We start from the raw sequence: 13,896 nt of genomic DNA, 5'->3' as shown, positions 1-13,896 counted from the left end.
TGGATAACATGATAAGTTTAACCCTGTTACTTTACTGAGTTTTGTAACGGACTTGCCCTGCAAGATTTGAATCTGGAACACCCATTGGGGTTGACCTTATACGCGCTTCAAACCCCATTCTAGTGTCAAAATATGACTAACTATATATTATTTATATATTACCAAATATGATATTAATTTACCCTATGACACACTTGTCAATAATTATAGAGACAATTAGGAATTGTCTAATAGGGGCACACAAGAGGAAGTAATCCTCCTTTTAGGAGGTTTGTATAACAATAATACTATAAATGACTCATGAAATAATTAAACCCTTCATAGATAATTAAGTCAACACTTATTGCATAGTGTTTATGTAAACTATATGAATATCAGACAGGTTTCTGTTAAATTCAATTACTATATTTTGTATGTTAGGGAATATAACATGTAAACGGCTTCTTCTCTAGGGAGGTATTAATTGTCTAATTCTATTGTTTACAGTACATTATTCTGTTGTTTTCCCAACATTCTCTCTGTGTGTTGTATTATTGTAATGTAATCAATATATAAACTGAATGCTACCATAAAACCTGTGTCAAGAAATATTTAGCGTAAAAATAATATAAATTACTAATTCTATAGGCAAACTCATCAAAGAAGGCATGGCCAAGTGGTTAACACATCGGACAATCTAATGAACGCTAGCTGCATGGGTTCAAACCCTGTCACGGGCAAGTTGTTGTTTCCTTGAGCAAGAAATTTTATACTCATTGCTCAGTACTGCTTGGTTCCAGGAACGGATTCAAAAGTGTGTCTATAAGTTTATAGCTTCCTCAAACACAATTGAACTCAAGTAAAACAAAGAAGGACTTTCAAAAACTGGCTGCAGCTCGACTTTTCAAGCGCTAAAAATAGTCAGTTACAAAAATCACATGACATGATGATTAACATGAAGTATAAATTACCAGTCTATTTTCATTCTTTTACAGGCCTAGAATCTAAAATTTAAACATGCCTTAACATTTAAAACTGAAATTTACAACCTTAAAAAAACTTTTAACAAGTTAATTTAAAAAACATTAATAACTTGTTGTGATTAGCATCTAAAATTTTCAATATCTATCTCAAAGGCTAAGAATTAAAATTTACCATACATGTATTTTTAATAAAATGATAATTCTTAAACCTTACAAAACTCTTTCTGTTATGAAGTTAATTAAACAAATCATTTCCACAATACCCATGGTTTTGAATAATGAGGTGTACAAAAACTTACCAGTAATACACTTTCTAGCAGAAAAGGACCAACAATATGTCAATAACCTTACGGTTCTGTACTCTTTATGTAGATCTGATTAATGATGCGATGACAAATGTGTTTCAAAGCCATACTTGTATTTCTGAAATAAATGGGCGTACAAAACTAACAAGGTTGCGCAGCTGAACCTAACCAGCGTAGGGCAGTAGGATGGTCCATCTTTTCTGATAACGCATATAAGAATTGAAGTATTTCAGTCGTGACGCGGCTCAAATGACATGGCGAGGCTCACAGCTGACTTGTCTTCTGAATATTAACTGACAAATTTTGTTGTGTATTCTGCAACAAATTGGATACAGACACTAAAAAAACAACAACATAATGATAAATGCAAACATTTTTTTTTATGCATATGATAAGAATAAAACATGTCATAATACGGTAAAGTTGACATAACATAAGAAGTATTTCTTTGATATCTTTACTTTAATACCTTAAAAAACCTGGATTACAAATTTTTTCCCTGATTTTTTTTTTCTCATTCAAAGAAAAAACAATGTTATCTTATTTTCATAATTTAAGTCTGGATAGGGGCATAAAGAAATGATTATAAAATAATTTTCTAATCCAGAGATCAACATTATGTTTGCTTAAAAACATCTGGTCTAATAAGAACATAAAAGATCAATGTAAAGGTCACCCAATAATCTGAACACAACAACCAGATTTATATTTTTTTGCATATTTTTTTCCTCACCTCTAACATAACAGGCCCGATTATCAAGAAACATAAAAAAAAACAATATCTGGTACAACACTAGAATATTTGCTAAATAACAGCTGGTATAAAAGAAAAGCAAAAATCAATGTTTAGGTCACCAATAATAAAGATATTTCCAATATTCCTGAACAAACAGTTAGACCATTAACAAAAGAGAATATGCCTCCAGGCTATTTACATCAATTCTGGATGGTTATCTTGATTGGTTTACAGACACTACAAAATACAACATCTTTTCTGCCTCAATTCCACTCAAACCAGACAAGTAATAGTTATGTCTAAACCACCCCCCTCTGCCTCCAAAAAATTGAAAACTTTTCTTAGAGTTAATTGCACCAAAGTGTTTGTTTTTACACAAAAGACATTCTAATGAAGCTAATGCAAGTATTTCATTTATTAATTCCCCTGTGTCTGAAGAGTTCTCCACCTGATTATTAATGCATTAAATTAATTACTTAGGCGACACTGTAACAGTATTTTGCTTTTACATATATTATATGAAAATATCTACCACATTTAATTTGCAGAATCAGGCATTTCTCTATCTAGTTCACAATTTGAACCTATGTCAAAACAGTTTCAAAATATTATTTATTTGAACATCAGTTCCACTTGTGCCAATTTTGATATTTGATCTCAACCTCTTAAAACCAGAATAAAATTCTCGCAAATAACAACTTTAGTATATTTAGGAAAACAAAATTATCTTCAAAAACTGAACTTTTTATTAGACCTCGGCAATGCAATGGTTTTATTGATATTGTAACATTAAAAAGACTGAAGTTACTTTTGATATCAAATATTAATTTGAGACATTTAAGTCTATAAACAAGAAATAAGATTAGACCAAACCCTTAGGGGAAAGAAGTGGTAATGTTGTTAAGGTGACTCGTAACTACTGAAACAAGGGACCAAAGGTTCAAGCCCTAGTATGGTACATGTATGTTACTAGTATTGGTATCTTCCAGGAAACAGACTCAAAAGTTACTTATATATGTAGTTACAAATGGATTTAAACTCCCCTTGCCCCTGAAATTCCTTAAGTAACACAATATTTCAAACTGGTTGAAACATGCTGACTTCTAAGACATCAGGGGAAATAAGAAACTGTTCATTATTAAAAAATCATCTATTATAATGAAATAAAATAAACTTGACTCCCAAGTTATACCTATACAAACAGAGCTGAACAATGAAAAATTTGGTTAATGGTACATGCTTCTTCAATTGCGTTATCAAAAGGAACTTTAGAAGGCAGAAAAGACATAGTTTAAACAGTACCAGTCTTTAACATTCTCTTACATGACACTGACAAATGTTTTATTAATTTTAGTACCACTAAAATCCAGACAAACCAAACACAACAATTCATTAAGTCAGGTTTTAATCTGAAATAATCTTTTCAGAAAAACAGGGCATATCAAATATAACACTGATAGCATAGAAATTGGTGTTCTTTTCAAGAGACTTTATTAAATTCTTGACCCCTGTCACTGTTCACTGATTGGCTGATATTTTCGAGTAAGCAAGCCAAAGATTACATATTAACCTAACAAAATAAATAAAAGCCAAAGATAACAAAATGAAGAAAAAGTTATAGTCAATATTCCAACAAAAATTGTCCTAATATTTCATTTCAAAATGAAAGATCATTGTGTTCAATTAAGATAACCCTTGCAAATTTCAATGTGATAAGAAAAATCATGTCCCCTAATAGAATAGAAGTTTGAAATGCTTTAAGAAAGGTTTTCTGTTACATTTCAAGCAGATGCTGCTAAAAAGTTCTAAAAGTCGTCTAAGTAGAGTATGAGATACATTTTTTCTACAATTATCTCTCTCTCTGAGCCAAAAAAAGAAGGAAAAATCCAATAACCAGACCATTCTCCTAATCACTCAGAGGGTTGCACATGCATTATTGATGCCAAGAGCTCCTGAGAGACTCAGATCAATCCTAGAATTCCTTCACAGTCTCTAACACTTTGATACCATATTTTGCCGTCTGCAGCTTTCATAGTAGAGCACCAAACATGGTAAAAGTTGTATTTATTGCCTCAGAATGATAATCGTGCCTAGTTTCTGGGGATTATTTATTGATTTGATACAATCTATTCCCTCAATATGTTCCCTGTCTCATAAATTTTCAATTTTCTGTAGAGGCTATGTCCACAATTATTGTGTCTACTGAAGGGGAAGCAAAACTAGTTTGATTTCACACATGAATAAAACATTCTACTCATGTGAATCAAACAGTTTGTTGTAGCTTCTTATGGTAAAAACATTCTTTCAAGTGCTTTAAACCCTAAACCTTCTGATTTTGTGTCAAAGAATTGAATATAGAGTCTTGACAGACTATACAAGGACGTGCAGGCTCGCCTGGTTCTTAATGCTGGCACAGGCAAATCAGTTTCGGTTCCAGCAGGTTAACAATTAAATAACAATATATAATTCATTAACAACATTTTTATACTCCTACTTCTAAATACAATTTATTCTGTACTTAAACTATGCTTTTTTAAAAAAGTTTACGTTATATATTTGATACCAAAATTGACATTTTGTGGTTTGATATAATTTTTTTTCATCACTATATATTTTCAATGAAATATTTTCTGTAAATTGGATAACATCATTTATTTTGCATATTTAATAACTGCATCGGATCCCAATTAAAAAACATTCTGGTAGAGCCGGCTTTTGACGATGAAAAATAACCTTTTAATTACTCGACTTATTATGAATCTTTTTATTCGTTCGGATATGCTTTGCATTACAATTACCTAAATAGAATAATCTCTGTAATATTTGATGTAAATTATGCAAATGAGGTAACGAGATACCTACCCATTTTAACCTTACAAAATTCAAAGCCTGCACCCATGAACATTTCACAGGCTCATAAATCTTGCTTTCTTTCAACCTATCAAGCATGTGATCCCTTAATAAAAACACAAATTTGCATAAAAAAATAGTAGGCTGAATGTTTGAACCAGTTGTTAAGACACTCAGTAACGATCAGTATTTTTCCGGCAATATTTTTACCAAGCGCAGATGTCTCTCTTACTAAAAACATACGCAGTACCTAATTTTCATAGACCGATTATAGAGTTGTCTAAAATAGCACTCTGACAAGATGACATCAGATATCTTCATGTCGAGGCACTCAAAGTCAGATCACTAAAGATATACTAGTTTTGTACTTTTGACAACCTGATATTTACTGCCTAAAAGTTATATCACCGCAAGTGCCATACAGATATTTGTTTCTGCTTATGTCATCCTATTTTATTTTTCTTCAAGGTCATATTAACTTATTCCTTGTAACAGCTGCACAATAACTTTTTTATCGCCCTTGTGTTATTGCTTTAAGGTGTCGCAGGTCTGATACTTGGCTCCAGAAAAATGGGCAATAAATTATATCTGGTTTCCACAGTGCCCCTAAGCCACACAACGTAACATGTTTTCTCATGCCTAAACAACGGCTCCAGCGAAAAAAAAACTGATATATCTTTTCCCTACAGCCTCTGGTCATATAAGGTAACAAAACCAACCATGTTTAAATATATATATCTAATATATTCATATATAAAAAATTCCTATATAAATAAATATAAAAACAGCAATGACTCTTGTGAATGATAATAAATTAAATAATTAAAACAAAATCACCATCGTCATTAATGAAATAATTATCAAAGCATTGTTTAAGTTGACAACTTTAACAAGTTTATGCCAAATTTCTTCTAAAGTCATATATTAATTAAAGTATTTGATACCTTTGACTAATTCCAATTTAAGAGTTAAGTGATAAGGGGATAGTGTTGACTGTCACATGATCAGATCAACAGTTTAAGGCAAGGATTATGACTTGACAAAGTCTTAACAAAATTGACAACACCTTTGGACAAAAACAGCGTAAGTCAGGATGACACTGATTTTAAACCAATTTCAAGAACAAAATAGGTTTTAATCTGATGACAACAGATCTGCAATGGTGGACCAGGTACTTTCAAAATTCATTACAAGGAATTACCTTTGTAGAAATTTTGTATGACTTTCAGAGTTTAAATATAATAAGAGGTAAATATTTAATGGTAAATATATTCTAATTCAAAAGAGAAATTAGGTTGAGAACTAATTGTCAAGTATACCAAATTATAAGTAAAACAAACCACTGATTGGTTTGTGGTTCTCCAACTTTAGAGTCAAATGGTCATAAGGTATCCAGGAAAGCTGGTACATTGAGATATGAGCCTAAAATAGTATTTAAAATATGTGTAAAAAGCAGCCAATCAAAACAAACAATCGGATGTGTATATTAATAACTGTAGAATCTAAGAGTCTGTGAGTCTATTTTTAGTAACAGTGACCTTCAGAACTGGTGCAACGTAAGCCACCAATCAGATAACTGACGAGAGGAGTACATTTATATTACACCCATCTTCAAACTAACTGGGAGGCCTTGTCGTTCCTAACCCAAGTACTAAATAATCTCAGTCTGTTTTCATTCATTCCAAAGTCATTCAAGTACGCTATATGAACCTATAATATGTTTTCTTCTTCAATGTGGTCTAGCATGACAAGTCCCAACGTCTAAATGTCAAAATAAAATAAGTTACATTTCCTCATTCTGATTTTAAGAACATTTCAATCAAGACAAAAATCTGATAAACTAGATTAGTGTATGCTGTGCCATGTTCATCAACAATTTGAGATTACTCTTATACCTGTTTTCATCAACGAAAGCTGATTCTAATTCGACATTTTTTCATCAATGATATAAACTAAACATGACTGTAGTATGTTTGTTATCAGCTCCTGGGTCTCTGGTTTTTCAAAAATTCTCCATGCATATAATGAAACAAGTAACTGAACATGATGGATCCATATTTGAATGACTACCTTGAACAAAATTAATGTGATGCAATTCTCCAAATTTTATTGCTGAACTGTCTCTGTATCATGGGTCTGTCTAGACAAATATTGCACTCTGCCGTCGCCATGGCAATTTTTTTGTGCATCTAAATTCTTCATTTATCAAAAAACAGCAAACTAACTCCTATTTAACTCATATTTTATTGAAATATTTTGAAAGAAAATGCTTCAGAGACTGAAATAACACTTAAGGAAAGAAAAAAAATTCAAAAGAAAATAACAAGTTCAAGTAACACTGGGTCCCATGATAATTGTTTGTTTGTTTTTCTAGCTTTTATGCCAATTTCAACTTCTTTTGTATAAATATTATTTCCACAACTAATCCAACTTAATGGCTCAAACCAGCGACTCCTGGCTCTGATGCACTCCCAGGACCCTATTGCAAGCAGAACTTGTTCATATGATATTGCTATGTATCATTAGTTACAAGGATTTTTTGACAGGTTATAAACAGCTGTAAGTTTATATACCCAAAGTCACTAGGCAATGGTTATATAGCTTTGATGGTTATATAGCTTTGATAATTATATAGCTAAAATAATGAGTTATATAACTTCAAACATTATTACAAAGGAAAATACTTTAGTAACAATAAACCATTTTGGCAGGAAACATTATAATTGTTTATGTGTATAAAAAGTTGTTGGTCTATATAAACTGAGCCACTTAAGCATTAAACTATTTTCGTAAGGCCATTATATCATTTGTTAAAAAGATTTTTGACAAGTTATATAACCCTATACATATATGGTTGTCTGTATATATAACCTGAGCCATAAGGCAAGTATTATATTGCAAATAACCATTTATATATGACCATATAACCTGTCAAGAATCTTTATAAAACAAAATTTAATACTGCAAACTTACTTTATCAGAGAAAAAAGAAGGAAATTACTTTTCTGTAACAAAAATGCATCATCATTATAAATATGTTTTGAATGTAGATTTTATAAACAGAATCAGTTTACAAATGTCAAATATTTATACAGATTTTGGTGTGTTTTTTTCACTAAGAATAAGAAGCAAAACAATATTATAATACTTACAAATTATCAGGAAAATAATCTGTGGCATCTAATTTCACCATATTTCCAAAAAATAAAGCACCAACTTTTTTTTGTTGCCTTCTTTTACAAAAATATATAACAACAATATTTCTTTTTCTCCCTCTATGTCATCCTAAAAACCCCACTGTGGCTGTGATACAAAACTTAATATCAACTGTACACTATCATGTAACTTTTGTCAATTTTTCACTGTATAAACTATGACAGCCACATAATCTATGGTCAAAAACACCTCTCTGTTTCCAAAGTCATGAATCTAATATGAGAATGTCACACCCCAGTGATTTTTGTGAAAATATATCTATGTCAAAAATATCACAAAAGATTGTGGACAGATGCAAAATTAATTCATATAATCCTGCAGCCCTATCTATTAACAATCTTATAAGACATTTAACAGTATTATACCCTTGAATATTTTTTTAAGTTAACATTAAGTTTAGCAAAATCAAAAAGTTTTCACTGCAGAAACTTCTGTAGCACATTTTTGACATCTATAATTTCAAAGGAGAAACCTGCATGTAAAATCTTTATCATCATGAAATAAATTGTCAATATAATAAAGACTGTATCAGAATGTAAGATTTGTTTCACTATAAATGTCCATAAGAACTGTGTGTAGTCAATAGCAGCAGAATTTCCAATTTCCTGAGTTTACATCATTTCCAAACAAATTGCTTTCAACAAATTAAAAATCTTGTATTAACACTGTTGGTATATTGCCAGTCTCCCGTGTAACACTGATCAACTTCTTACAAATCAATAAATCCCTGTTTACTACATTTAAATAAATTGCACTATGTAGTATAACCCAAATGTCCAAAACTGTCCCAAATGTCAATAATGACTTTGCATATATTTACCATCACATCTGTCCCCAACCAATATCTATAACCAATCAAGTAACACCAACAACAGTTTCTATTTCTACATGACTAATATCATGTATGCAAAAGTAACAAGGCACAAAAATACATGAATGCTTGGCTCAATAACTATAATGAATACTGCCTTATCTCAATTATCAGCCAATTAAGTCCTGTCCATCATAAATAAGTCTTGCAGGGAGAAATCCCTCGGGTAAAAACCAATACTTGTATCAGGAAGAAACCCCACCAAGTGCTATAATATATACCCAACCTTCTTTTCAACACCTCCCAACCAAATCTTAGATAAATCATTTACTTGTCCAATAAATAATTTATAAATAGGACATAAAAAAATATGTTGTCTTTTTCCCCCTTCAATTATTTATATACTAAATAGAAGAAGAATAAGTGTATTTTGATCAATCAGTTATCTCAATTGCTTAGAATACACAGCCTTATGTTGATAAGAATGAGACTTAAAGACTTTTATAAATATATTAACACATGTATATATATATATCCATGCCCTAAAAGTAAATAAGTACATTTTGCAAAAAAATCTGAAATGCTTTATAACAGTTTCCGTAATTGCAATTGTACAACAAACACTTGTCAGACCCTATATGTTTAATATAAACAATTGCTAATTGTACAAATATAGAAACACAGACAGACAGTTAAGTTCAAAAAGTCTGCATGTTGTTTGCTTGTTAAAATAATTACACAAAAATTTAACACAATGAAAAAGTTTCATTAATAACAAGACAAAGCTACAAACATTTATGCAATTATAACAAAATACGTAGGATGACTCGTATGTCATGAAATATTCACTAACTTACAAGTATAAATTATGAGAATCTAAAAGATATGATGTGGTATTTTTAAACACCATTACCAACATTGTACCATATAAGTATTTTCAAACTTCATTGACAAAAAATTATGCAGGATGAATTTTACATATTAAATATATTCGATCAGCTGCCTGTAATATTATTCATCAATGCTTTTATCATTAGCATAATCATGAGTTCCTTAATTGATTTATACATAAACAATTAAATATAAACCTGTTAATAAATAAATTCTTATCATCTACCACACTATTTTAAGATTACACTTTTGTAACTTAACGTCATCAATAACTTTATATGATTAAATTTAAACAATAAACATCAAGGTTATGACCTTGGAAAGATTATATACATTGTAAAAAAATTGGCAATAATTGATTATTATAAGTCAATTAAACATAAAGTGAATTTGTAACATTATCTAATATGGACATTTCAAATAAAGCAAAGGATATTTATTATATAAGAGGATATATATAAGTTTAAAATTTACCACATCCATTTTTCTGTATTTTCATTCATTATCAATCAGTGTCATGAAAATGGCACCAGATTATTATATCACCGCTTCCAATTTATAGCATATCATTTCCAATTCTGTTCTCTGCAGGGAGCACCTGTTGGTGTCTAAATGCTTTCAACACCTTTATATGTTAATTACAATCCTACAGTGCCTAATTTTAATACGATATTCAGAGTAATTAAGACATTAAGTCCATCATGAGCACAATTACTACAATATAATGCCACTTATTCTACAAATTAATGAACACAAATAAATATCCAGTTTTCTTCTTTTTTTTCTTCAGATTTTTTTCTTGATTTTTTTGTTGCTGTACATTCCAAGGTCCTTTGCTGAATGGAATAATTCCTTGTTTGCATAAAAAGTAGTTCCTTTCTTAAATTAATACTTCCTTTGATAATAGCCTAACTTATTTTTTTTTATCTTGAAGTCAATTAACTGAAGCCATTTAGGGCTTTGCCAAGCTTTTTATGCATTCAAAAGCTATATGATATAGTGGTATTAGGCAGGGTGGTTAAATTAGTCTTGTTTTATTCCTTATCTTAATACTTGAGATAAAAACTCTATAAAGGTGTATATCCCAAATATTATTTTAACATTGCTCAATAGCTTTTGTGTTGATATAGCCAGAAACTTATCAGACAAGCTCTAAATATTGCAAAGATTTAATTTTGTCACCACTACTATAGCTTACAAGGTTTTACACTATTAGAGGATATCCTATTTGTGGTGTTATCAATTAAGTGTTATGTCTTTCAACAGGTACTCTTACTGATTGTTTAGTTGATCTTCATGTAAAAACAATTTGGCACCTTTAATAATACATGTATAAACAAAGATTTAAGCCACACTTTTACCAGGTATTGTCCAAGGTGGAAGTCACACATTTAAAATTCTCTTTGCTAAGTTCAAGGACAATGGAGGTGCAAATACAGTAACTTATTACATATCAGGTAGAGATTTTCTTTTTCTAATATAAATATTTCACAAGAAAACATTAACTTGAAAAGATTAAACATGAATATAAATAAGACAAAATAAATTAAATAGAAAAAAATTAATTTGAATGTCACACTTAAATGTTATTTTTATCAAGTCTGTATTTACATTTTGCAGTTGTGTATCTCTTAATCTAGTTTGATATAAATAATAAGAAACAACATATAAATTACCATAATGTTGTTTTAGTTACCAGTATATTGTTTTTTACTATATCTATAATAAAAGAAATTATTTTTTTATTTATTGATTAATATTGTGTACTGTCTGCCATAACCAAGAGATACCTGTAAAGTTGCACTTAAACTTTATTTGTCTTTAACATAATTTGACTGAGAACCAATTTAGTCATTTAATTCTAGAATTTCAATCTCTCAAAATTCCTAACTAAAATGATATTGAACCATTACTACTTAAAAAAAACAGTGTTTGATAGAATGTAAATTCTAAAAGAAGTCTTTTTTTTTATTCAAAATTATTCATAAATCTTTTTTTGTTTTGATCCTGCATTATTGGTAATGTTATATTGTATAATTCCTATAAAGATTGTGAAGAAAGATAGGTAACTGATCTATTATTGCAGAAGTCTGCAATCACGATGATTTACATCTTTTCTTCTGGATACCACAGCTGGAGAAAAACAGAATAAATAAATTATATATCTATCAACCTGCTCATCTATTTGCCTTATCTTCAGCAACACCACCAATATCACCCACGTTATCTTCTAAATCTACCATAATCTCCCCTATATCACTACCATACTGTATAACAACATTAGATTTATCTCCCTCTCTAATACCAATTCCTATACCATACTCTGGCTATGCTATTTAAGACTTAATTAATAAATTTAGGGATAATTGTTGCAAATATGTTGAGGATAATTAGAGGAAGATTATAATCAGCCTCAGTGCTTATTTTCAGAAGAAATGGAGCTTATGTTGCAATGAGGAGAGTACAAAGTGACAGTGACCAATTACAGACAGATATTGTGCACAAAGTGTGCAACGGTGTAATAATGCAGTTCATGTTGAAGATGTTTATCTAAGATGTCACCACATCTGTGCTTTGATTCCAACTGTGGTCAATTAAGAAACAAATCTGTTTAAATACAACAGTACATTAGACATAACAAGAAACATTGCACACAATAATGCATTTACTTGATTTTCAAAGATCTTTTTTTATTCCTATTCTTAATTAACTTTTAATTGAACAAAGACAAAAATTTAGCAAAACTGTTAAATTCAAGACATTTCAAAAGCACAAATTGAATTTTCTAGAAACAAAATATTATTAACACAAAATAATCAGAGATGAAAATTTCTTCTATTATTCAAAATCTCAATGTTATTTAATTATATTTTTGTTTACAGAAGTTTTTGCACCAAATTCTCACGGAGACCGAAACGCAATACTCCAAATTAACCAGAGTTGTTTGTCCTCACAGGCTGCTACAAAATTAATTCATTACAGCTCATTGTTTTATTTTAACTATCTCAATTAATAATTTGTTATTAAACTAATGGTGATAGTGTAATAATTACGTGCAAGTTGGGTTTGGCAAAGTCGCCGCATCCTGTGTTGAGACAGAGGCTATAAATCACACTGTGACAAGAAAATTATTAACCAAATCTAGAGCTATGTTGTTTTTTTTCTGTTAAACCGAGGCAATTATGAGGCAGTTATAGCGGTGCAATGATTTAAAGCATTTCTGTTTACCATTTGTAATCATTATCAAAGATAAATACACTTGTCAGGGTTTTCAACATTTTTGCGACAGACAAAACTAGTCAAGTTGTCCAAGATGCAGACCCAAGGGCAAATTTTGTCACAATACATGTAGCTTCTATACTTAGAATTAATAAATGACTTTTTTTGTTAAGTTTATTATTACAATTACTTTTATGCATGTTACAAGATTTTTATTTCAAGCACCTGTTAAAAAAATAACATAATTATTTTCTTAATGGCTGTATGTAAAATTATTCTAATTAAGGCTTATTTAAGCTCATTTCAGTTTTGACAATTTACATTTTTCAAACATTATCAAAAGCAATTTTACAAACATTTCTTTTGCTTATGCAGGCAGTTTGTTTAATATTTTTTAACTTTTGAATAAATCTTTTTTTTTCCTAGTTATTATATTGATTGCAGTGATAAATGTTACCAAGGCAATACTAACAAAGAATGTTAATTTAAGACACAAATGTTTCCTTCATTATAAGAAAGTCATTTTGTTCAACAAAATCCTTAGATTTTTCATTATTTTTTAATCTCACTTCTCCAATTTAATTTCAATATAAAGTGAGATTTTTTTATACAAGGTGAGATTGAAATTACACATCATGAAATAATTTACACAATTTTAAGTGAAATAATTTACACAAAGTGAAGTAACTTGGTCTTTTCATTTTTAAGTAATGTTAGCTTTTTTTGAACAGTAATGTTTGAAGGATCAGAAAAAAAACTTTATGATATAACGTCAACTATAGGCTGGGTATCAAGTTCCCTTCATGCAATGAATCACCATGTTATAAAAGTATCGAAACTGGTCTAATATGCTGTGTTGAACCTTATTCAATGTTTACTTTTATCAAAATTTGATCAAATTTCCTT

General features: G+C 29.9%; 1 protein-coding gene across 5 annotated transcripts in view; it reads right to left on the bottom strand.

Annotated features, from left to right (window-relative positions):
- Positions 1-13,896, bottom strand: part of LOC132758113 (inactive tyrosine-protein kinase transmembrane receptor ROR1-like) — a 203,355-nt gene that overhangs the window by 48,450 nt on the left and 141,009 nt on the right. The window contains exon 1 of one of the 5 annotated variants that reach the window (XM_060749624.1): positions 10,246-10,289. The exons of 3 other annotated variants lie outside the window; for them this stretch is intronic. In XM_060749624.1, the coding sequence (XP_060605607.1) occupies positions 10,246-10,274 (29 nt within the window). In that variant the 5' untranslated portion in view covers positions 10,275-10,289. Of the gene's footprint in view, positions 1-8,005; positions 8,223-10,245; positions 10,290-13,896 lie in introns of those variants that run through there. One more of the 5 variants, XM_060749623.1, reaches the window with a different exon arrangement.

Source organism: Ruditapes philippinarum, unplaced genomic scaffold (genome assembly GCF_026571515.1).
Source record: "Ruditapes philippinarum isolate M1 unplaced genomic scaffold, ASM2657151v2 ctg42_1_1_1_1, whole genome shotgun sequence".
In the NCBI taxonomy this organism is placed as follows: Eukaryota; Metazoa; Mollusca; class Bivalvia; order Venerida; family Veneridae; genus Ruditapes; species Ruditapes philippinarum.
Note: the sequence above shows the minus strand (reverse complement) of the source record. Positions and strands in the feature narration are given on the sequence as shown.